The sequence below is a fragment of the Octodon degus genome, unplaced genomic scaffold (assembly GCF_000260255.1).
Source record: "Octodon degus isolate 3935 unplaced genomic scaffold, OctDeg1.0 scaffold00016, whole genome shotgun sequence".
NCBI classification, from domain to species: Eukaryota; Metazoa; Chordata; class Mammalia; order Rodentia; family Octodontidae; genus Octodon; species Octodon degus.
In genome coordinates, this window is record NW_004524592.1 from 20,744,283 (window position 1) to 20,769,228 (window position 24,946).

Consider the following 24,946-nt stretch of genomic DNA (forward strand, 5'->3'; position numbering starts at 1 on the left):
AACACTGACAGGAAATGCTCTGATAACAGAGGAATGCCGAAGTGGGAACGGCTCCTTTCACTGAATGGTTCACTGTTTCAGAAAAGGAGAACACCAGGGTGTGTAGCTGACTTAATAAATAGCAGTTTTTCAATATCTTGAAGAAATACAAATTATTTGAGAAAAAAAATCACTAATACTCCAGTGAGCAGGCCAGCATGAGCCTTCCTTTCTGAGGAAGTTCCCTCCTTGCAGAGCTGAGGCAAGCAGCTAGCAGGGTTGGGACAGACTCCTCCCTGGGCTCCAAGGTCGGGAAAACCAGCTCCCCTTCAGGGATGCTGAGGAAGTTCCCTTCTTGCAGAGCTGAGGCAAGCAGCTAGCAGGGTTGGGACAGACCCCTCCCTGGTTTCCAAGGTCGGAAAAACCAGCTCCCCTTCAGGGATGCTGAGACACTGCTCTTCTGTGGAGGACTCAGGAAGAAAAGGGCCCACGTGACAGCCTAGGAGGGAAGCAAAGAAAGCCTGGGGCCTGATTCAGATGCAGAACACCGCTTCTGTCCTAATCCCAGTTTTTGTTTTAAAATCCTCCACAGGCTTACTCTTCCTGTCAGCACAACCTCCTGCCACCTGACTAGGATCTGCCCAGGAGTCTCTGTTGTGCCCTGCTCTGCTGCCCACTTTGGAAGCCACTGCCACACAGGACAGCTGAACATGAGGTGTGTGCGCCTGCCACACTGTGTGCTGCAATTGTCAAGCTCATAGCAGACTTGGAAAACTCCATGCAAAGTACCTCAACTGCAGACTGACTACATATTAAATGTCAATATTTGGAAATATTATAAAAAATATAATATATTATCATTAAAAGCTCAGACATACAATTGACCTAACCTTGCAAGAACCCCTGCAATTTTCCAGCAGCCCTAGAAATCAACCTCACAAATGAAGTGATTAGTCACGGTGTTCAAGAGAACTGCCTGTCTGCCCACCTTTACTGAATTGTGAGCAACAGAAAGGGATTTATTCCAGATGCTGTTAAACTGAGAAGGCTGGAGCCATCACAGAGTCTCAAACCCAGTATCAGTCTGAAGAAAGTGGGGGCAGAATTCCCAGGACACCCTGGCCCCAGCCAGAACACACCCCAACCTACCTAGACAGGGCAGCCCAGGTGCAAATGGGCTGCCGGCACATGAGCAGGTATAGCCGCCCTCCGTGTTTACACAGCTGGCACCCGCCCCACAGCTGTGTGCCTCCAGCTGGCACTCATCAACATCTGCCAGGACAGCAGGGTAGCGGGGAAAGTGGGACACAGAGGAGGAGGAAAGAGGTTACACAAATGCGGAATCTGGGATCTCTTTAGCCCCTGCCATGCCACACATTTTGGGACCCTGTGCAATTTTTGAGATTCTGTCATGGTGGTTGAATCCTTGGCCACACACCCATTGGAGGGTTCCAGGCTTCTGATAGAAGACCAGGGGGATTTTCCTCAGGCCTGGAAGGAAAAAAGACTTCCCAAACTGCAGAATGATAAACTACCTTGAGGCATATATTTAGATGTACAGACCCTGAAACTTATACTTATTTTTATGCAAATAGACATCTAGCCCATCGACATAGATTTCATTCAAATATAACACTTTTGCTTTTCATACATAGATGTGAACTATATGTGAAGAAGCCATCCTTCCTTTCCCAGCTCTCATCTTTTTCGTTCTCGCCACCACCACCCTCACACATAGCTCCCTTCCCTCCCCTCCTTGCCAGTCCCTTCCCCTTCTTTTTCTGCTCTGAACAGCATCACTACACTCCTGCATCCACCATCTCCTCTGAGCTTCAGGTGAACACCAGTCCCAGGTTATTCCCCAGAAGCAGCGATCCTTGGCTGGGACACCACCAGCTCTCTGCTGTGCTGCCTCACATGGTGGTTAGGGTGCGGGGACAGCTGAGTGCCACAAGCATGTCTACTCCCTCCTGAGGTGGTAAGTGCAAATCCTTAATGGATTTGAAGACTTAGTATCAAAATATAAAATAGCCAATCACTTTATACTACTCACATACTAAAATGCTAGTATTTTAGATACATCAGCATAAGGAAATTATGAAATTTAAACGCACTTACTCTGTTTCACTCTTCGTAACGTGGCTACTAGAATATTAGGACAGCCGTGACCAGGAAGTGAAACCCGGAGCGGCCCTCAGAGTGGAGCCTTTCCCCAGATGACCTAAGCCCTCTCCTGAGGCCTGAATTGTGTCACCACACTCCCCACACAACTCGCATGATGAAGCCACAACTTCCGGTGTAACTGTATCTGTGTCTGAATGTCAGGTCAGGGAGGAGGTGACTGAAGTTAGGGCACTGGGCCAAAAGGACAGTGGTCTTCAAAAGAGGAACAAACAGCGGAGCACACTCTCTGAACACCACAGAGGAAAGGCCACGTGAGAGCACCGAGACAAGGTGACTATCTATAAATTGGAAACAGACCTGTGCCAGGACGAAGCCAGCTGCAACTTCATGTGGGACTTGCAGCTCCCAGAACTGCAGAAGCAAAGGTTTGTGGAGAAGCCACCTGGTCCACAGCACCCTGCTGTGGCCTGAGCCACAGAAGCAGGCTTACTGCTAGTCCCTACCACCCCAACAGCCTGTCTCTGGGCCTGGACAGCCCCAGCCCTCCATGTCCCTGCCGCCTAATCAACACTTTCTCACTTCCCGCACTCACTCCTGCACCCACCCATGCCCTCTCACCTAATACTGCAGACAGATCCTTTTCTAACTATGAACTGCACTGCTCATCACAGCCGCTTCGATCCCATTCTCCTTGCACAAAGCAAGGCCTGACTTCCTCATCCTAGCTTTCCCACAGCTACTGGGGCTGTGCCTGCCACCCTGAGGAACCAACGATACAGGTCTCACTCTGAGCTGCTACCCTAAATGGTTCAAAATGACTCCATTTAGACTGACTTCCTGCTATAATCTCAATAAACTACCTACCACCTTCAAGGGAAGGAAGATGGAGAGGGAGGGGGAGAAGAAGAGGGAGAGAGACAGACACTGACACAGAGGCAGACAGACAGGCAGAGACAGAGACAGAAAGAGACAGAGACTGACAGAGACAGAGACAGAGACACAAGCCCACAGGTTCCATGGGGCAGTGGCTCTGTGTCCCGTTCAACCCTGGAAAGAGGTGGGTTAGTAACAGAGCTAGAATCTAGGGTCAGTTTAAACATTTAAGAAACGCAAGCTTCTTTTCAAAAGAAATTAAATATGAGGTCTGTTTGTCTAAATTATCTAGGAGCCTGCTTAATTAGAGTAGTGACATTTTCCTGACTGACAGCCAAATGTGTACCTTACAAAGCATCTCAGGTGTGTGGGTCTCAGTAAGGGTCTGGGAGAGTCACAACTGACACTTCATCCAGCTTTCACAGGAGAAGGCCCTGTCAGGTGAGGGTTTTTTTTTTTACCAGGACATTTTCCCCTGCTGTAAGAGATTTGTGTTTTCAGAAAGATACAAAGAAAACACTGAGGAGAAAGATGTGGTGAAAGTTCAGATAACCCTGCACCAGGTGGTGGCTTCGGGCTGGTCCTTGCCTGTGTGGTGTTGCTAAGCCACTTCCACTGGGAAGGCAGAGCCACTGGCTAGATGTGCTCCGGCCCACAGCCCCCACCCACCCTCACGCAGAGGTGGTGATTGCTAAAGAGCTGTGTGTACTCTGCACCACTATCCCAGTGCCAGTGGCTGGACTCTCCCACAGACTGATGCTGTCAAAAACCACCAGGACTCCTCTCCACACACATACACCTGCACCCGAGGCCAAGCTCGGACTGGGAAAAGCTGCCCAATCCCCCATGACGGCCCATGTCGTGACAATGTGGAGTATGATGGGACACTGCAAGCCCCCAGCGCAGCAACAGCCCAAGACAGGAGTGTGGCCATTCACTGAGGACTTAACTGCGTCCTGTCCCACAGGCTGCGCAGCCCCCTGCTAGCTTGCCTTCTCCCAGCCACCACACCCATGAGGCTTCCTTGTGCTCCCAGCATTGCCGCCTCCCTCTGCCCCCTTTCCTCTTCCTCACCGAGACAGTGAAGCCCATCTCCGCGGTACCCAGCCGAGCACCTGCACACGTAGCTGCCCTCTGTGTTGATGCACTCGGAGGAGGTGGGGCAGGCGGTGCTGTCCCCTGCACATTCATCTATATCTGTGGGCCAAATGAGGAGCTGATGAAGTTTTTAGGCAGTGCTGGTGGGAGTGGGAAGAGCAGGGGAAAAAGAACATTCTTTGCAAACATGCTGCAATCCTGTTTCCTAGTTGTGAAGTTCTATGTTGACAGATCTACGATGACAGAGTTCCTATCTTTCCAAATACCTAAGTCTTAAATAACTATCTGGTGTTTTGAAAGAGTTCTCATCTGTCAGAATAGCTAAGTAAATCACTTGTCCAGCGTTTCAGACCATAAGAACTGTTTTTAAAAATTATTTTATTTTTATTTTTTAAACAGAAGACAGCATGGTAAAAGGAAAAGAAAAAAAACATTAGAAATGATACAGAATTTCACTAAACAAAATAATAGTAATTTGACAATGGTTGATGTATTATATATTATCTTCCAATTAGTTGTTTAGATTACCAGAAATAAACATGCAAAATTGGAAAAAGAAAAAAAAAATTAAGCCTTAACTGTCCTTTCAACAGGTCAGCTGAGGAATGGATAAAAAAGATGTGGTACTTTTCTACAACGGAGTATTACTCAGCTATACGAAAAGATAAACTCAAGGCTTTTATAGGTAAATGCATGCAATTGGAGACCACAGTGGTAAGTGAAATAAATCAGACCCACATGTGTAAACATTGTCTCGTGTAAAGAACTGAAACAGGAAATAAAATCTGAAAGGTACAATAGATGCCATAAAAGGGAAAGAATCTATTCCATGGGAAGGACAAATTGGGATGAGGAAAAGGACAAAAGCGCTCTTCTAAGACAGGTCCACTGGAGCACACCTATCATTCCAGCACCTCTGGAGGCTGAGGCAGGAGAGTCACAACTCTGAGCCTACCAATCACTCATTTTTAATATTAAGGCCATCAAAATAAACCAGAAACTTACCTACCACAATCTACTTATTTGAATAAAACTTGCACACTAATCACTAGGGGAAAAGCTCTGTTTCCACTGGAATGAATGAACACACAAATTTTGCTTCAGCCAAAGCCACTCTTCCAATTATAACTTATTCCTTTTCGTGTCAGCTGCATTTGTCGCACCATTGTACCATAAACCTCATGCTAATCTGTGCAGATACACTTACATGCCTTACATCTTCCACGAGTGTTGTCATTGTCGTCATCACTATTTAGCTAACATCAAGTAATGCCCTTAGACGTGCTGATTATATAAATCTTTCTGGCGATTTTGTATAGTTAAGAGCAAAAAGGCTGCTTCTGGTTTACAGTTTTTCAAATGTGCCTATTTGGCTTTTACTCTTACCTAGACAGAGTTTTCCGTCCCCAGCGAACCCTTCCAAACACTGGCACGAGGCGCCATCTCCCTCGGAAACACAGCGCGCGTGCGTGTCGCAGGCTGCCGGGCCGCACTCATCCTGATCTGCAAAGCAAGAAGCCACGTGATATTCCCGGCCCTCAGAAGAGGGGCAGACATCGAGGTCCTGGCTTTTGCGCGCTGTGCCAGCACTTCCGGTCCCAGAACCTGGGAGAAGCACTCTGGTGCCCTGTGCGCCGGACCTACAGCAAAGGTACCCACGAGCTAGGACTCTCTCCTCCAGACTTAACTATTTGGTGTTGAAAGACCCCTGAGTGAAGAGGTCTATAATTTTTTTTTTTTTTTCATTTTCAAGTCTGAACTACATAACTGCTGGAAATAAACACACCCAGGTTTCAAAAGGCTGTTCGATGATTTAACAGTTCTCAATTCACTTAGCTGTGAAGCAGGATATCTTTTGTGAAAACATTTACCTTCCTGCTGGCTTGGCCACCTCCTCACATTTGCGACTCAGCATGGTCAGTTCACACTAATGAATTACCCACTGAATTCAGTACTCATTTTGGAAGACTAGATCTCAAATCACAAGGTTGTTCAGAGTATAGTGTGGATGGTATCCAATTACCCAAGACATTTTAAATGCCTTGTAGAATTATCCTAAATTAGAATATGATTCAGGACTTGAGTAACTTGCAAGTCTTGAGTTAGCTTGGCATGATGAAAAGCAAGGATATGTGGTAGTAGGCAGAACGGGCTAGAGCCCAAGTCCTTTCTGCCACAAGCTAGCTCTGGGAGGAACACTTGCCCACACACTCTTCCTGTCTCAACTACGGGGGCAATACCTGCTAGGTCTATTTCCCATGATTATTATAAGGGTTAGGGGAAAATTTATTTAAAAGATCTCTGAGAAGTCAGAAGTATGGTGTGTATTTAAATAGAGATATTGAAGGATATCATGATATAATGCTGAAGAACTAGCTTCTCTGGGCTGCGGATAAGCTCAGGGCAAGGCACATCCACAGGCTATGTGAGGATCTGGGATTGAGCCCTCATATTGTGAAAGGAGAGAAGGAAAAAGAAAGAAAGTGGGAAGGAAAAAGAAGAAACTCTAGCCTCTCAAACAATAAAAGGTTCCAGGGATTTGACACTAAAAATAAAATTCATTCAAAAATGAATACCTACTATGTCCCAGGCCTAATGAAGAACCAAGAATAGAGTGATGAAGATGGAGTGGGGGCCCTGCTGCCTTGGATAATTATGGAGATGCAAGTGTGAGGATATGGTAGAGGACCTGCACTGGGTTCGAAGACCTCTGACAGCGATCCCACATGGCCAGGGTCTGGGGAAAGCCTTTCTGAGGAAGAGCATCTTCAGCAGGCTGTGCAGGCAGGGCGGGGAGGGCTCCAGAGGGCGCTGTGGGCGGAGACGGCCTGTATGTGCTGCAGGTGAGGCCAGTACAACTGCAGTGCCCATAGAAAGCCAAGGACAGCAGGCTCAGTAGGCCGGGAAGGGTGTGGGGGCATCACAGGCCATGGGAAAACAGGACAGAACTAAAGTACTGAAGATGAGGCGCTCACTGCCAAGAGACCACTGGCCTGGTCTCTCCTAAAGAAGGGGAAGAGAGCCCATCTAGTTCCATGTGCATTGTGGAATCTGGACTGGCAGGCCTCTGGCCACCTCATCCTTCCATAACATCACTCTGCTTAATTTACTCCATCACTTGAGTTAGTCCTTGAGTTAGTCTTCCAAACTGTTCTCTGTAAGCCTTAGGGATCACTGATGAATTGAAAAGATTCTCTGTCCTGATAATACTGATCAATACCATTTTCCTTTATTGCATTGCTCATCCCTGTCCTCACATCAGACTGTACCTGGCCCCTCATGGTATCCCCAGCTTTCAGTATAGTCTATGCCCAATGAATTGCTGAATGGGAGGGCTGGCCACATAGCTCAGCAGGGGGCCAGGGAAATGGCTCAGTGGAATAAGTGCTTGCCTGGCAAGCACAGGGGCTTGAGTTCAATCCCCAATTCCACCAAAAAATAACAAAAAAAACCCCAAATAGCTCAGTGGATTAAAGTACCTGCAAGCAGGCGCAGGGGCTGGGGGTTCAATTCTCAGGCCTGCTATGCTGGCCCTGCCCCTGGGGCACACTCAGACAGCAACTGAAACTGGGTATGGTGGCACACACCTGTAATCCCAGCTCTTGGGAGGCTGTAAACAGGTGGATCACTACAAATCCAATCTAGTAGAGAGACCTTGAACACCCTGTAGACCCTTCCCTAAAAAAATACCAAAAAAATAAAAAATAAATTGCTGAATGGGGAATATTCCTAAAATGACAAAGTTTTCCATGCTTCTTTATGTTAGCGTGGATTAATCATCTGGTCACAAAAACCTTTGGCAAAGTCACTAATTAATGTTTCTCAGTCTTAATTTTTGCATCTGTAACAAGATGAGCTGCAATTAGGATCGAAATAGAAAACCCACTTAAACACACAGTACATGCTTAAGCCTCCCCCTGAAAAGCCAGGTGTCATTATTATTAAGATACATCTCTATCTTATCAAAAGTCACCCTAGTGAGATGGGGTGTGAGGTCTACAAGCCGCGCACAGCTATGATGTCATTCACAAGTCACAGATGTTAGGTAAGCGCTTCCTTCAATGTCCGAATGTCCTTACAGCTACAGACATCTTAGTGAAATCTAATGCTCATCAGCAAAGGAAACAAACACACTGTTTCAAAGTCAAGTGAAGCTGCCGTGGAGGGGCACAGCCAGGGAGAAGCTTGGCAACTGCAGGAGCTCTAGGGCAACTAGCTCTAGCTGGAAGACCACCGGCCTCACCAGTGATTTCAGAATACAGAGTGGACACAGAACATGGGAGACTGGGTTCCCCGAAGTTGTTACGTACTGAACAAATTATCTGACATTTTGGTGGGAAATGGTACAGCACAGAAGAAGAGAATTCTATGATTTGTTCTAAATCCACTTTCTTCCCCAGGTGAAGAAACAAACTGATACTTGCTCATCAACTGCTATTAACTTTTCACACCAGCAGAAGCACAGCAAGACAGAACACGTACCAACATGTAGGTGGAGACACTTAAATCTGTTCCACCCTAATTTTCACCTCTGTTTCCCAGTTATAGTCTTCTGAGACCATTCAGCCCACAGTGCAGTCCACCTAAATGTGCAGTGCGCGTCCCCCCAATGTGGAGGCGGACAAACATTCAAAGGAAGAGAAGAACTTGAGTCCAAGTTTCGGTTTCACTAGCTTGTGTGAGTTAGCCAATGTTAAGAGAAAATCCAGGATTTCTCACTGGTAGAATGGAAGTGGCGGAGCCCGGGGACTGCAGAACTCACTGTCCTACCTGACACCATGATTTCGGCCACCAACATGTGCTGAGATTCTGCAGTTTTGTCCTCTGATGCCTTGGCCCCAGAGACGTTGTCCAGCATTATCCTCTTCTTATTTTGATCAGCTTCACCACCTGTCAAAGGCCAACAGATACAGCTAATTTCACTTTTTCATATCCAGAGAAGATTAATTTTATATTTATGACTGTTCTTTGGTTAGGAGTTCAGACTCATGCTTATGGTACAAGGATCTAGGTAACTGGCAGGGCCTTTCTGATGGAGAAAATCTCATCTACTGTCCCACTCCCTGCCAGTGTCACTCAGTTGCCCTTGATAGTCTGGTGAGCAGGAATGCAGAGGGGAAGAAAGAGAACTCTTTTAGGTACTAGCAAAAAACAGGAATAAATACAAATGTACTGGAACTATAATCCGACTATAATCACAGGCCACCATGGATAAGATTTTCCTCACTGGAATTAAACATATCCTTCTTTCTGTCGGTTATTTTCTTGCCTATTTTAGCCTGCTTTTACCTGAAGTTTAAAATGCAAAAGGACATAATGAAGCCAGAAGTTAAGGCAGGCCAAGAATGCACACACCTGCTCCACCCCACACTGGGGGAGGCAGAAATGGATGTTCTTCTAAGTCCAAGCTCTCGCAATTGTGTTCCCCAGCCCCGGTGCATGAAGACTTAGAGCCCACAAGGTCAAAACTGCCTTCATCATCACATTTGGGTGTCACTTGCTTCTTCCCTCATGTCCACACTCCTAGTGGTGGAGCAAAAGCCTAGAGGGGGGCTACTGTCAGGGCAGCCGCATGGGCCGTGTGGCAACTGTGACCTCCATCAGGAGCTGCACTGCTCGGCACCAAGTGCTCTCATTTAACACACACACACACACACACACACACACACACACACACACTTAAAAATCCAGTTCACAAAAAGCTCTTCAGGAAGCAATAAGAATTATTATTCTTTTCCTTGTACAAATGCTCTATTTTTGAAATTAGTTTTTCAATCTCCCTTTTGTATTTGTTCATGTTTGAAGAACTCAAATGATCGCATCCCTTCCGTGGTACGCAACACATCTTAGTTCTTTTTTCCATCTTTTTCCCTTCCCTCTCTCCACCCTTTTTTCCTTTGCCATTTGCAAAAGACCTCCCCACTTCCTATTATTTATCTTTATTTTTTAGTGTACATGAAGGTAATTCATTAACTGAAAGCAACTTGAGCCTTGTTCACAGATGGTGACCACTGGGACCTCCCTTCCTGTGGGTGCTGTCGGAGGGGATGGGAGTGACACCCTCAGTCCTCCCGATCTCCATTCCCGAGCGAGTGAGCACTCTGAGGGCTGACTGTGCGCCAGGCCCAGGGGTCTTAGTCCTGTTTCCGCCTGTGGCCTGAAGTTTAATATGCAAGGTGGTGATGACCAACTCCTTGCACCTCTGGGCACATCTGGGGCAGCCAACATGGCAGCGGATGGGGAGGATTCATCTCGAGCAGCCTTCACCTTCATCCTACCAGTCATGTGACAGATGGCTTCTTTGCCAGAGAGATCAGTGACATGGACGAAAGTATCATTGAAGGATGCAAAGATGTGACAGACACCAAATACATTCTCTTCTTCAGCCAGGTGAACCTGGAGGCTGATGGCCTGTTCTTCCTTCTTTTCCATCCCCTTGCAAGGTGCCATTTCTGCAGGTCATCTCCATATTTATCTTTTATTTTGTTCTTTATTTATACTTTGAGTTTCTCATATAAGAGAAATCATGCAATATTTAAGCCTATGTGTCTGATTTCTTTAAAACTCTTGACCATCGACTAGAGAACTGTTCAATATTTTGCATAATAAAATGGGAAGCACACTCAGCCTGCTTCCAGCCCCTGCTGGAGGGCTGATGGCCACAGAGAGGAAGAGCATGGATGTGAGTTTTGCCTGCAAGCTGAAATGAGCCACTTTTCTTCATAAGACGTGACTTTTATTTGGGAGACAAAAGGACTAACAGGAAGATTCTGCTATTAAGATGCGGGTATTTGCAAAGATTTTCTCTCAAATGAAGAAGTACATCATCACTTTAAGGAAAATAGGCTGTGGTTGTCACCAGTGGCAGGTTCCACCTGCAGTGAAGCCATAAGAAACTACTGCCTGTCCTGTTCCGGTATGGCGTCCAAAATGAAAAAGAAGAGCCCCAAAGAAGGCATTTCAAATGGCTGTTAACAGCCCTTTGCCAAGGCTGGTTTCTCTTCAGAGTCTTCAACCAGAGCAACGTGTGACAGATTTATTTTATTTTTTATTTTTTATTTTTTATTTTTTTTATTTTTTTTCAAAGTTTTATTGATAAACATATAGCAATGAGACAGTTTCAAATCAAATCGGAAGTACAGTTTCAACAAATAATACACTGCATATATTCTTCTTAGTGGTTAATTGCTGTATAAGATGCGGACTTGTGATCCTATTTACAAACACCATTAGAACAAATCATTCTATTCATTAAAAGAATGCAACTATATATCTATCCCAACCTCTTTGAATACACAGATACAAAATGGACATTCATCTGTATACCCCATTTTTTCTAAGTTCCGTTATTGAATATTATAGGTGTGTAAACTCAGCAAAATATTCTAAAAGAGTCCAGTAGCCCATAATAGCATTGGGTCTTTTGTTTAACTGGCAATGTCAGAAATTGTTGACCTGAGTCCCCCACAGCTCAACATAACAGCATGGCTTTATTTCTTATATTTCGACTTCATACTTTTCTACTGGATGGTTAAGAACGAGGTAAAGCAAGACCTATGCAACAAGAGTTTAGCTTTTTGGTCTGAGAAGGTCAGTGAAATGCCCTCAGGATTTGTCCTGAGATCCTGTACCTCAGATTGTCGAACCTTTATCAGTGCAGCCATGTGGATGAGTCACGGCCATTGCTTGGCCAATGTGCTCTCTGTGACGTGTGACAGATTTAACTCAGCTATGAGCACCCAGCTGTCCTCGCAACACCAGATCTTAACAATGTGAATATACAGCAGTGCCACCCTGCACATGATAGATTTCTGGTTTTGGAAAATATGCTTAGGTTATTTTCAAAAAAAAATATGTAATGTGAATAGATAATGGATTTTCTTTAGAAGCATAAGAAAGATATCTATAATTTTCACTTTCAATATTACAAACATTAGCAGATATAATCCACATAAACAAAAACTCTTCAATAATTTTTTAAAAGTAAAGAAGGGAGGCTTGAGAGTAAGAGTTTGTGCTAAGACAAAAATTAACAGAAAATTATGAAAATCTAAACTCTCCAGCCCTGAGCGACGGACAAATCAACCCATCTACTCCTTGCCACACTGTCACCTAACATATTTATACCATGGGTAAAAAGAGAAATAAAAATTTCAAAATTCTTTTGATAAAATTTAAATTATCTTTTGTATGCTTTAGGTAGAAAGATAGCAAAAGGTGACTTTATGTCTGCCTGGACAATTCAAAAGGACACTGGCACCCTCATGGCATGCAGGCCTGCCTTGGCCTCCCTCCCTCTCCCTCAGTCATATTCAGTTTATTTAAAAAAAATTGATCCCAAGCTTTCTCAGGTTGGATTTCCAATTTGTTTGATATGCTAACTTTTTTTTTTATAACTTTGATTTTCCTATTAAGAGTTGTCATGTGGGAGGAAAAGTGTGTATTCTTACTCCTAAAAAGGAAGACATAAAACTTCTAAACAAAACCTCTCCAAACATTTTTATGAAGTGATGAAATGCTGGTATTAATTTCCAGGCTTGTGCCAACTCCACTATATATGGAGAAGCTGCAAGCTTTTGCTGTTGGGAAGTCCATTTAATTTAGTCTGTAACAAGGAACCCAAAGCTCATCAAAAGTATGAAAAACCCCAAACACACTCTTAGCATTTGTAAAAATAGGAGAGCTTTTAGTAACACAAAATATGAACCACCAGGCAAAGCAGAGGGACGGAAGGAAAGCGGACTCACACATAGGACAACTTAGTAACACCATCTCCCACATTACCATTACCAGCTGACAGCTGTTGACTCTGCAGAGCAAGGCACGTCTTCCCATCTGCGGCGCTCCTGAAACCTTCATGACACGAGCACCGAGCAGTTCCAAACCTCTCCTGACAAATGTGTTCACAGCCTCCGTTCTGATGTAAGCAGGGATCTGCACCTGGTGGAGGAAAGAGGCAACCTCAGGGTGGGCTGTGACATGCAGAAGGAGCTGCAGGTGCCATCACTGTGCATCACTGTGTGTGGCTCTGGGGAGAACCGCTCCATGGGCTCTGAAGAGAAGGCGTGGCCAGGGCTCCTGCTCCTGCGCAGCACGCCCCACCGGCCACTGATTCCCAGGCGAGCACAAATGTGCCCACCTTCTGACTACTGAGCAAGGATGGAGAGCACTTTGGCTCAAACACCTATTTAACAGTCAGCCATGATCGCTATTTCCTGACCCATCATCCAAGTGAGCTGATGGCAGCTGGGGCAGAAGGGCTGCAGTGGGATCCTGGAGGCTTCTGTTGCTCAGGCTGGGCTGGGGAGGCCCTGTGGATGGAAGTTGCCACTGCAAGCCTCTAAATCACCTGCCCTCTGGGCCTGTAACCTGGGGGCCTCAAAGTGTAGGCAAAAACTATGCAGGAGGGAAAAAGACAACATTGACAGACGACATCCCAAGACACCAAATAACAAATCCAGGCGGAAGCCAAAATTACCATACTACCAGACGTGCTCCCTCAAGCATAGCCCAAATCTTAGAAAATCTCAACATTTAGGCAGATTAGTGGAAATTGCCCCAGCCCCTCCACCCACTGCCTGCTACTGATTGGAAGAGTCGCAGATTCCAGCCCAGCAGGACGTGGGACAGTTCCAGTGTACCTGGTTTTGCCAATGGGTGAACCACAACCAGTGAGGAGGGTTTCAGCACGCTGCCTCGCAGACGTACCCTGTTTTGGCCAGTCCTCTTGTCCACCCTCATTACCGATGGGTCAGCCCAGTCCGACAGCCAGAGGTGGTCCTCGAACACAGCCAAGGCGAATGGGTGGCCTGGAAGCAATTCATAGAGCACAGCATGCATCACTACTTCTGTGGGAGGGTGATGCCCCACACCCATGCATTTCCTACACCTGACCAGCTCCTCACGGGAGCATTCTGCATGGAGCTGCTGACCTACATCTGCATCCCACAGAACCTGGAGTGCAGAGACCTGGTTCTTTGAAGAGCCTGGGCTCATACAAGGTCCTAACCAAGCCCTCTATCATCACCCCCCATCTGGGTGGTGTGGGATGTGTTTTTCAGTCCTGAGGACCTTTCATGATCTTTCTTTGAGACAGGGTCTCACCATATCCTCCAGCCTCACCTCCCAGATTGCTGGGCTTACACAAGGCCAAGTAGGGATGTCTTATCTCGAGGTCACCTGCCACTACTTATAGACTAAACTTGAAATAGAGGTTCTGCTGCTCTTTGCTGGAGGGTCCTCATCCTCTGAACAACTGTAATAACCAGGAGATGAGACTTGTAGGTGTGGGTAAGGATTTTTAAAATCTGAGGGAGCTGAATAAGTGTTTCTCCAATTCTCATCTCCACCAGCACATCTCTCTGCATTGAACCCCACTCTCCTCTTACCTAACAGTCCAGAGACTGCACCCTTGTGTCACACACACACACACACACACACACACACACACACACACACGCCCCTCCCTCCACCAGCTCCTTCTGATGTCTATTACTCTCCTCTCTTCTCTCCCTCTCTCTTTTTCTTTGCAGTGCAACAAATTAAACTCAAGGCCTACAAACACAGCTACCTCCCCCGCCCTTTTATCTTTATTTTTATTATTTATTTATCTTTATTTGTTTTTTTTTGAGGCAGTGTCTTGCTAACTCACTACATTTCCTAGGATGGGTTCTTTCTTTCTTTCTTTCTTTCTGTCTGTCTGTCTGTCTGTCTGTCTGTCTGTCTGTCTTTCTTTCTTTCTCTTTGTGTGTGTGGTTGGCTCTGCCTGCCCTGGGGGCTGGGCCGGCATGTCAGATATTGCCGGGATGGAACCGTGGTCCCTGCACGCTTGCATAAGCAGGCTCTTTAGATCACTGAGCTATCTTGCTGGTCCCTCTAGGCTGGGTTTGAACATGTGATCCTCCTGCTTCAGCCTCCCAGAGTACTAGGATTATAGGTGTATGGCACTATGCGTGGCTTCTCTAATCTTAATGTCCTCATCCTCTTGATTCCTCTAATTTCTCCTTCTTTCCTTCCCTCCCCCACCTCATTTTTCCTGTAAACTGGGCACTGCATCCCAGCAGCTCTGAACTAAACCCCACTCTTCTTTATATTTTATTGTGAGACAGGATCTTGCTAAATTGCCCAATCTGACCTTAAATGTGTGACCCTCCTGCTACAGCCTCTGAGTAGCTAGGATTACAGAAGTGTGCCACCAGATTTCTTTTTTTTTTCTTCACTTTTTTTTTTGAAAGTTGTTTGCCATTTCCTGGCTTCATTTCATGGCTGCTTCAACCACTTCTTCCATGCCCCAAAACTGCTTTTTTTTTGGTACTGGGAATCAAACTTAGGAGCTTGCACTACCTCAGCTGGTTGGACACTGAAGCTGGGCAGGCCCAGGCTTTCATCGCACCTATTCACATTTCTCAGAACAATCTTCTCAAAAATGAGCAGTGGAGTTGGTAGATTACAATGAATGTCTCCCTGTATGGGCAGCAAACATAAATGACTCATCCTGGTGTCCGCGAGTCCACTAACTGACCAGGGCCCTTAAGACTCATTTAGCCTCTAGCTTTGTCTGAATTAGTGTCCTACGTGCAGCAAAGGAATTTTTTTTATGCGCTGCTATTGTTAAGCGACACTGTCTCCCCCAAAGCCTCACATCTTTAACGACAACTGCACTTTGGGCGCGCTGTGCAGAGCTGTGGGCTGAAGTGGGCTGATAGGAGGTGGACCCTGGCTGGAAGACCCGTGTTACTGAAGGTGTGACCCAGAAGGGTTTGGATCCTGCTCCACCAGTCTCTCTCTGGGGCGCCATGCCATGAGCGGCTGTCCTCTGCCACACCTTCCTGCCATGGAGCCCGCAGACCCTGGTCAGAGACCACCCCGGAATATGATGCTTTTACATTCTGCTTCAGGTCTGCCCAGTACTCTCCTACTCTTCTATAGCAAAGCTATAGCTTTACATTTACTTGGGCAGTGTTTTTTAAAGTAATGTATGTCTCCCCTACAAGACCCCAGGACTCTACAGTTACTGTATTTGTTTTACGCAACACTGGATCTCCATTTCTGCAATGACCTAAGTGCATGGATGGATAACGACTCTGACTGCACACACACACTTCTCACTACTATGAAGTGTAATTTTTTTAAGAACCTTAGAAATGTAGGAAGAAAGAGTCTGTTTTTGCATCTTCCCAATCAGTTTCTATTGCTGACACCAGCCTGTTACCAGATCGTCTTGGTTTTTAACCCACAGTAACTCACCCGCATCCTCACCTCCCAGCCCATCACTGACAATGTCTCATGCCTTCATTAACTGGTGCCTGCACAACCACTGTAGCCTCCTGGTTTCCTTCTGTCTAAATTCCAGTCCAGCCCTTGCGCTGTTGCCCACGCAGTTATACAGAGGTGCTGGGCTGATCATTTGTGTCACCTGCTCGAGAACATTCTGCAGTTCCTTAGTAGATGCAGAGTTAAGTCTGGTCACCACATCCTGGTGGTTCTAACACACAGAAGCAGTTTTTTGCCTTTTATCACCACCTATTTGTCACATGGCTTATTTCAAAAGCAGCCTATAGGCTCCCTGGATCAAAATAAATCTCACACCACTTATACAATTCCAAATCTACTTGGACTTCCCATCGCTAAGATATTTATGAAAATAAATGATCCCTCAAGGAAACATCTGAAAATATAGTAGAGAAGAACACTATTTTGTTTTCATTTTGTTTTTGTGCTACCGGAGATTGAATCCAGGGCCTTTGCAGAGTTATATCCCCAGCCTTTCCAGCCTGATTTGACTTTGTTTTTCAGGTGGAGTCTCACCAAATTGCTAAATTGCCCAAGCTGGGCTGGAACTTTTAATCCTCCTGATTTGGCCTATGAGAGGGTTGGAATTACAGGCATACACCAGCTTGCCGGACTGAAAACTGTATTCACCAAACTTTGCACGTTACCATTGATGTGCAGCGATGCCAAAAGCGCTGTCATCCCTCTTGTAAAGTGGTATTTTCTAAAACATAAGAAATAATAACCACCAAAGCTAACTTTTATCCCTAAATACAGAAAAATTTTGCATTTTCTTTGGGATTTATTTTCACTAAGGTAATCCTTGTAGCTCACAATTCCCTGTCAGTCTCTACTCTTTTTCTCACAATATGGCCACATGTGTGCGTGTCTGTGTGTGTGAACACGTTTCATAGAGGACAGTCTTCTATACTCAACCAAGATGAGACTGCCCACCCCAAGGCCTCACCTACATCATTCTGGGCAAGTCTCTGGCGTCTGGAACCATCCAGATTGGCCATCTCAATCACAGACCGTGCAGCATCGCACCAATACAAGGTGTCCATCAGGTAGTCAATAGTCAGTCCGCTGGGCTCCACCAGATCTGAGCTGGCTATAAGCAGCCGGCCAGAGCCTTGCAGGGAAGCGCTTTCAATCCGTGGATTCACCCCCATATCAGTCCAGAACAATCTCCTTAAATCAACGAATCATACAACAAATAGAATTTTTCTGAAAAAATTATTCCATTCTTTCATCATTGAAAATATCAGTATAAATAACTTCAGCATACGCTAAAGTGCTGTACCAAGGAATTTAAAGGACAAAATATAACACTGCGTGTTGGATGAGTAATTTTCAAAAGCAAAATAGTTAACTTATCTAAGTAAAGCATACTGGATAAGAAAGACTGAATGAAAGCTCAGAGCATTAGATTAAAAAAGGGTTTTGTTTTTAAAATACATATTGCTAATCAAAAGTGTGCCTAGATGAGTAGTCTTAAATTAGCTGCAAAATGCAGTGATTCCTGCTAGACTGTTCTGCTATGTACAGGTAAAACCACAACATAAGCAGAGGAGTACACTTGCCTTACTCGGTTGTATACAATGTACTAAATTTTCTCAGCTAATTTTAAGTTCCATAAGCCAGGTGTTGGGAATATTTTTGAAGTCACGGTGGCCGAATATTTTGTTGGCCTGCTGAAGGATGTTCACATGCTCAGTTTTAACCATTTAGTTGGGCTAAAATCAATGATTAATTGCTACCAATATGTTACCTCCCCCAGACTACTGGGACATTTCCAGCATAAACAAAGCAGAGTTGGCTTCTTGGTTTTGTTTTTTAATAACTAGGAAAGAATCCTTTACTCTCTCTTTAATTCTCTACCTCACTGCAACATGTGATATGAATTGCTAATTGGCAGCATGGAATCTTTTAATCTTTCATAGTTCCTCTTGCCTAAATCTAGGAATAATGTGTCATTTGAGGTCACCTAATGGTTTTTCTAAAAAGAATTCCCAAGTCAAACAGTCCAAACATTCTTTTGTTCTTCATAAATGATGCTGATTTTTTAAAGCAAGTACATTAATATGCTTAAGTCTAATTGGTTAATGGCTTATAGCCCACTTCTTTAAAAAAAAAAAAAAAGAAACTGAATTTGCTTAAAATAATTATTATATAAGAACAGAAAATCAAGACATCACAAAAATGAGGAACGCGTGGTACCACATCATTTCTGAAGATCTGAGCACATCTCTTGGGCTTTCTTGGCTTCAGTCCCCTGACCAGCCTACAGGCAGGACTGACACTGTGGGCTGCTGCAGAGAGGACGCTTCCTGTCTCAGATACCTACTTGGCCATTGGATGGACAGCGACTCCTCGTGGCTGCGAGATATTTTCCTTAATGACTATTTGCCGATGTTTTCCATTTAAGTCACTCCCTTCAATGACAGACTTCCTAGAATGAATTTAAATAAGGGTTTTACTAATAATACCTTTTTAAACAAAAATATTTCTTTTCCTTGTTCCTGATATGTTAAGTATTCTAAATTTCTTACTCCCCACACACAGGCGCGCGCATGCGTGCAACCCGCGCACGCATACACACACACACACACACACACACACACACACACCCCAAATATATTCTATCATTTTAAAGCACTCTCTACTAGCACCTGAATATTTATGCCAAGCAAATAAAATACGGTCATAAGATAAGGTAGTATGGGACTGTGTCGGTGTCCCGACAGGGACAAGGCCGGGACTATAGATTTCCCACTTGTTTCTTTGTACAGCCTCCAATCTCTTGCTGAAATCTGTGGAGTTAGGTGAGGAGAGGAGTCTGGATCTGTGGTCACAAGGGGGAGGGGGAGATTTTTGCTGCCTCCAGTTATCTTCATCCGACGCCAAGGGCCAAGGGAGCACAACAGCCACTCCTTATCCATGGTTCCACTCACCCTTGTATGTGGCAGTATTAAGTGGAAATTTCCAGTAGTAAACAATTTATTAGTTTAAAATTGTGTACCATTTGAGCCTTCCTTGAGGTTCCCACTTTGTCCTGCCTCAGATATGAATCGTTCCTTCTTCTGGGGCATCCACATGATATATGCTACCCTCCCAGTAGCACTTAGTCCTAAGCCATCCTGGTCAGCAGACTAACTCAGTATAGACATCACAGTCTGTATGTTCCAGTAACCTAATTTTATTTATAATAATGGCCTCAAAACTCAACAGTGGAGATGGGAGCAATTTAGAGAAGCCAAAAAGAAGCCATAAATCCCTTCTTCTAAGAGAAAAGGTGAAAGTACAAAGGGTGTTCTGAGAAACCACCTTCACATAACTTTAATTATTGTATGTTTTTACAATTGTTCCATTCCATTATTTGTTGTTGTTGATTTCTTATTGTGCCTAATTTGTAAACTTTATTATACACGCGCTGAGGATCCTAGAAATATTCCTCATGGCTAGGGACAGACTATTGTACTAAAGTGTTATTCACAAATATTTACATTAAAATAATTTTTAGGTATCTGACAGGGTAGATAAGTCTTATGTTTCAGCTTTTCTATGCATCAAACAAATCCTTATTATCAAATATTTATTGAGCAATTAGTGGATGCCAGGGATTGTCCTAAGCATTACAGACACAATAGGAAACAGAACCTCATCTCTGTCCCTATAAAGGTCAATAGAAACAGAAAGGAGGAAGGATGGTGGGTGGGGAAGGAGGGGAGCAGGCAGGGAAGGGAGGATGGGATCATCTCTGAGCACCCAGAAATGGGCACAGGGACCAAGAGTGTATCAAGTGCACATGGGAACTGCAGGAGGGCAGACAGTGGGTGGCTCCACTGAGAGGGGCTTCAGAAGGAACCTTAGAAGTAGTAACAAGCAGGAGACAGCAGGCAGGGACAGAGGTGGGCAGGGATGGAGTACAAGCGGGAAGGGGTGCAAGTTCAGAGTCCCAGGGTCCAGAAAGAATGGGGGGTGCTCGGCAGTTGCTGCACTTTAGAAAGCTATGGGGGACCAGAAGGCCAAGTGAGCAGGGCAGGCAAAGGGGCAGTGGTGGGGAGACAAGCACCGCCATCAGGCTGGAAAGGACCTGGCTGGATGCTAAATGAGATGGCTCCAACCCTGCCCCCTTCAGGAGCTAAGTGGGGCTGCTGCGCCGCTCCCTGGAGGCAGGCCCTAAGGCCAGCCACTGGCCTTGTTTCTCTAAAGCAAACTAACAATCATAATGACCTTGTATTCATTCAGCAAGCATCTGTGCAAGTCCAGCCACCGCACCTTCACGGCAATGAGGCCATGGGACAGGCCTGCGCAGGAGCCCCTGGTGAGGCTGAAATCAGCTCCGGGTCCTGTGCGATCTAAAGGAGATCGCGTTGCAGTTTACACAAGTCTCTTCAGCCACTGGAAGAGAAGGGGCTCGCCCACGTCCCCCGAAGGAACATTTGGCTGAGGACCTGCACTGGGCTGGAGACCCTCTGCACACTTCCACCTCAGGGAGGTGGCTAATCTGAAACTGCTTACTCTCCAGTGCTGTTACAATGTTCATAGTGAATAGGATCGAAGAAATAAAGACAGGCAAAAAGGAGACAAGAAAATAGTGCTTTAAAAATTGTTCAGCTTACAATATTTTTCCCTTCTGGACTACTCATTTCTAAATTCTTAAGTCTTGAAAAATTAGGTTACCCATGCCTTTCTCCCATAAAGTGAACTTTCATCAGGAAATGGCTCTTAATGAGGAATTCACAAATTCCACAAACTCCTCCTAAGACCACCTAAAAGCTGCCAGCCCCAGATCACCATGTGCCCCTCGCTCAAGGACCCACATGCACTCTCTGAGTATGGCTTTCTTTACTTTTGTCTAATAAGTCTTTCTGTACCTGTCCTCATCGTGACCTGCCATTCCTTTCTGTGATGTAAGTCAGGGAATCTACACTCTCCTCCAGGGGCAGGGTGAGGCGAGGTCCCCATCTCCTTAGGAGCTTAGGACCTTGGGCTCCACTTGAAACAGCAGGAAGGGATCTGGTGGTGCAATACATCTGGGAACTCAATGTGTCAAATGCAGTCCTCAAGCACAACTGTCACCACGTTCCTCTCCTTCCTTGCTGGGAGAGAAGGGAGGGGCATATGGAACTGTCAGTCCCAGAGTCATTGTTGCAGCCTCTGTGGATTCTGCTCAGAGCAGCCATTGGGTATGAACTGAGCTCCGCAAAGCATTCACCTAATGTACTTTTATCTGACTCAGCAAGAAAGCAAAGCACAGATGCTAGGGTAAGGAAAGAGAAAGCAAAGATCATGGAACTCTCCAGCTCCCCTTAATCTACAGGAGCAAATCTGTCAGAGGAAAACCCACTGTGTTTGTAGGTAAGAAAGGTCATGGAAGAGCAATTTGTATCATATGGCAGTTTTTACTACCTCCAAAGAATGAGGAAACAGGTATCTTGTGTTTTACCTCCTGGTTCTTCACTGAAAATTGACTTTAGGGATCAGGATTCTTTCACACTAAACAATAGCACTTCCACTGGGCTCACCATCTAGCTTCATTCCTAAGTGTTGAATCTGTCTTTTCCTCAGCCAACACAGACTGTAACCATGCCTCTGGTTCTTAATTAGCTAAAAAAAAAGTACCACATCATCTAATATCAGAAGACTGGAATCTAGTTATTTCAATCAAACTTCTAGCAAATATCAACGTTTTCAAACTGTCAACCTCTCATTTCCATATGAATTAAAGCTTTTCTTTTGGCAACCACCTCTAGAGAGGAGAGGACTTCAGAAGGGCCCATTTCTACTGATTTCTTGTTCTAGGGAACTTGAATTTGATTCCCCAGGATGCTTTTAATCAAACAGTGCCACAAGAGGAGCTTCATGAGCAGAGGGAAATGAGAAGACCCAGCATCCTTTGAGAGCCCACGAGCTGCTGATACCTCTATTGTCCTGAACCACATTTACAGTTCTGAGAACAACCATGTATGAGCTTTGTTATTAAGCCCAGTAGTTTAAACATTTAAACTACTCTTTAATTAAGCTCAACATGGAAGAAGCTGTTACTATGACTTTTGTAACTATTACAACTAGAGTTGATTTTAATTTGTCATAGGACTCTGGAGCAAGCACACTTTAAATCAGCCCTGATTGAGGGCATGAGACATCTCCACGGTAATGGTGTGTTACTGGCTTGAATGGAGGACCATGGGCACACTAACCAGGCCTGCCATCATTATTATATCAAGAAGTCAGGCCCTGGAAATAGTCATCATTGACCTTCCATTCCAAATCCAATACTTATGGACTGCGTGACCTTGGGGAAGTTATTTTACCTCTTTCATTTGCAATTTTTTAAAGCTTTAAAGAAGAAAAAATAAAACTGACCTTTTTGGGATTCAATGGTATGGACATTAAGCTCTAAGTACAGTATCAAGTGCATTACAGTTATTCAATTATCCAAATAATAAAGGATTGAGGCCGGCGGGACCCCCCCAGATCCATTCCTTGACCAGGCCCAGTGAGTGTGTGGGAGAGTGAGTGTGTCTCCCCCTACTCCACCTTGTCCCCTCCAGACTCAGCTCAGGCCTGGCATACAGGAGACAGAACCACCCAGCTAGTCCAGGAGCAGAACATCTTGCCAGAGAAGTACAACAGGTTCATCCTCAAGGGCAGCAGCAGGAAGGAGCTGAGCACAGCAGCCTGACCCAAGCCAGGCACAGCTGGATAAACCCAAACTTTGTAGATCTACACCTGCATTTCAGGAGGTGCTAAGGCTGCAACAAAGATCTACAACAAAGGTCAGAAGACAGTGCTACACAAAATGACAACAAGAAGGAGCAAAATGTAACCTCAGAATCCAAGCCCACCCATAACAAGGGCAGAGGACAATAACACAGAACAAAGTAGGAATCACACAGTGGAAATCAATGAATCAATGGCTTCTGACATAAAGAAACAGCTGCAGAAAGGTATAGAGGAACTCAGATTGGAAATGAAAAAAGAAATCCTTGAATTAATAACATCTGCAGTAAGAATCAAAAGCAGAAACATATGGAGGAAACCCAATGCCCACCCAGAACAAGTGCAGAGGACACTAGCTCAGCTCAAATGTATGAATTAAAAGTATTGATAGTAAATAAGCAACAGCAGAAAGTCATAGAGGAACTCAGAGTGGAATTTTCTGAAATAAGAAAAGAATTCTCAGAACTCATAACATTTGAAGTAAAGAATCAACTACAGAAACATAAGGAGGAAACCCAATCTGAAAAAATCACAACAATAAAAGAATTTATAACTGCTTCTAAAGAAGACATCGATAAAAAAAAGTAGAGGAGATTAGAAAAATTACAGATTCCTTGAATGAGCAACACAGGAAAGAAATCGCATGAAGCAGAGTCAAAGAGATATAGAAGAATTTAAAATCTCAATCACAAGCATGCAAAACCATTTAAGTGAAAGTGAAGACAGAGTTTCAGATCTTGAAGATGCTGGTGCAGCCAGTGAAAAGGTAAGAAAGGATCTCTTAAAAACAACTAGGATGCAGGAAAAAATAATCAATCATCTGCAAGATGATGTAAAGATGAACAATGTGAGACTAATAGGCATCAATGAGAAAGAAGAAGTCAATATAAATGACATTAAAAAATATGGGCAGAAGTAATAGCAGAAAACTTCCCAAATATGAGGAAACAATCTGACATTCAGGTAACCGAAGCACACAGAACGCCAAGTAACCTCAACCCCATTAAAAACACACTGAGACATATAATAGTCAAGATCCCAGAAATTCAGCACAAGAATAACATACTGAAAGCTGCTAGAGAAAAGAAGAACACATTCAAAGGAAAACCCATCAGAATTATGGCCGACTTCTCTTCACAAACCATGAAGGCAAGAAGAGGCATGGAGTAGAGTACTTCAAGTCCTCTATGAAAACAAATTCCAGCCCAGATTTCTATACCCTGCAAAACTCTCTTTCAAGTTTGATGGAGAAGTGAAATACTTTCATGACAAAGAACAGCTAAAGAATTTCATGATGGCAAAGCCAACTCTACACAGGCTACTGAAAGTTGTTGTAGAGAGGGAACAAAATGATCAAAATTCCACGAATGAGATCAGAAGCAACCAACTAAATAGGGCAAGCAATTAAACACAGGAGAAAAAAGAGTAAACGACAACAGGTAAATAACATGTCAATCGTAAGTCAATACATCTCATGTCTAACCATTAATGTAAATGGATTCAATTCACCAATTAAGAGAAATAGACTGGCACAGTGGATTAGGAAACAAAATCCAACAATATGTTGTATGCAAGAAACACATTTAACTCATAAAGACATTCATAGGCTGAAAGTCAAAAGATGGAACACAATACTACATGCCCTAGCAGCAAAGAAAAAAGCAGGGGTATCAATCCTATTCTCAGACAGTCTCAACTTTAAATCAACAATGATCAAGTGAAATAAAGAAGGCCACTATATACTGGTTACATAAAACATTCAAGAGGAAGAGGTAGCACTCATAAATATGTATGCACCAAACACGGGAGCACCCAACTATATAAAGCAAATCTTAATGGACATGAAAAATCTAATATCCAATACCACAATTTT

At 44.5% G+C, this 24,946-nt stretch overlaps 1 protein-coding gene and 1 pseudogene across 2 annotated transcripts in view; both read right to left on the minus strand.

Annotated features, from left to right (window-relative positions):
• Nucleotides 1-24,946, minus strand: part of Egf (epidermal growth factor) — an 89,654-nt gene that overhangs the window by 15,868 nt on the left and 48,840 nt on the right. Inside the window, exons 12-19 of one of the 2 annotated variants that reach the window (XM_023710000.1) lie at nt 18,692-18,796; nt 17,312-17,535; nt 13,716-13,883; nt 12,865-13,014; nt 8,845-8,964; nt 5,461-5,577; nt 4,051-4,173; nt 1,129-1,251 (exon numbers count right to left, since the gene is read on the minus strand). In XM_023710000.1, the coding sequence (XP_023565768.1) occupies nt 1,129-1,251; nt 4,051-4,173; nt 5,461-5,577; nt 8,845-8,964; nt 12,865-13,014; nt 13,716-13,883; nt 17,312-17,535; nt 18,692-18,796 (1,130 nt within the window). The remainder of the gene's footprint in view (nt 1-1,128; nt 1,252-4,050; nt 4,174-5,460; nt 5,578-8,844; nt 8,965-12,864; nt 13,015-13,715; nt 13,884-17,311; nt 17,536-18,691; nt 18,797-24,946) is intronic. The other variant, XM_023710001.1, reaches the window with a different exon arrangement.
• Nucleotides 9,821-11,086, minus strand: LOC105741563 (annotated as a pseudogene).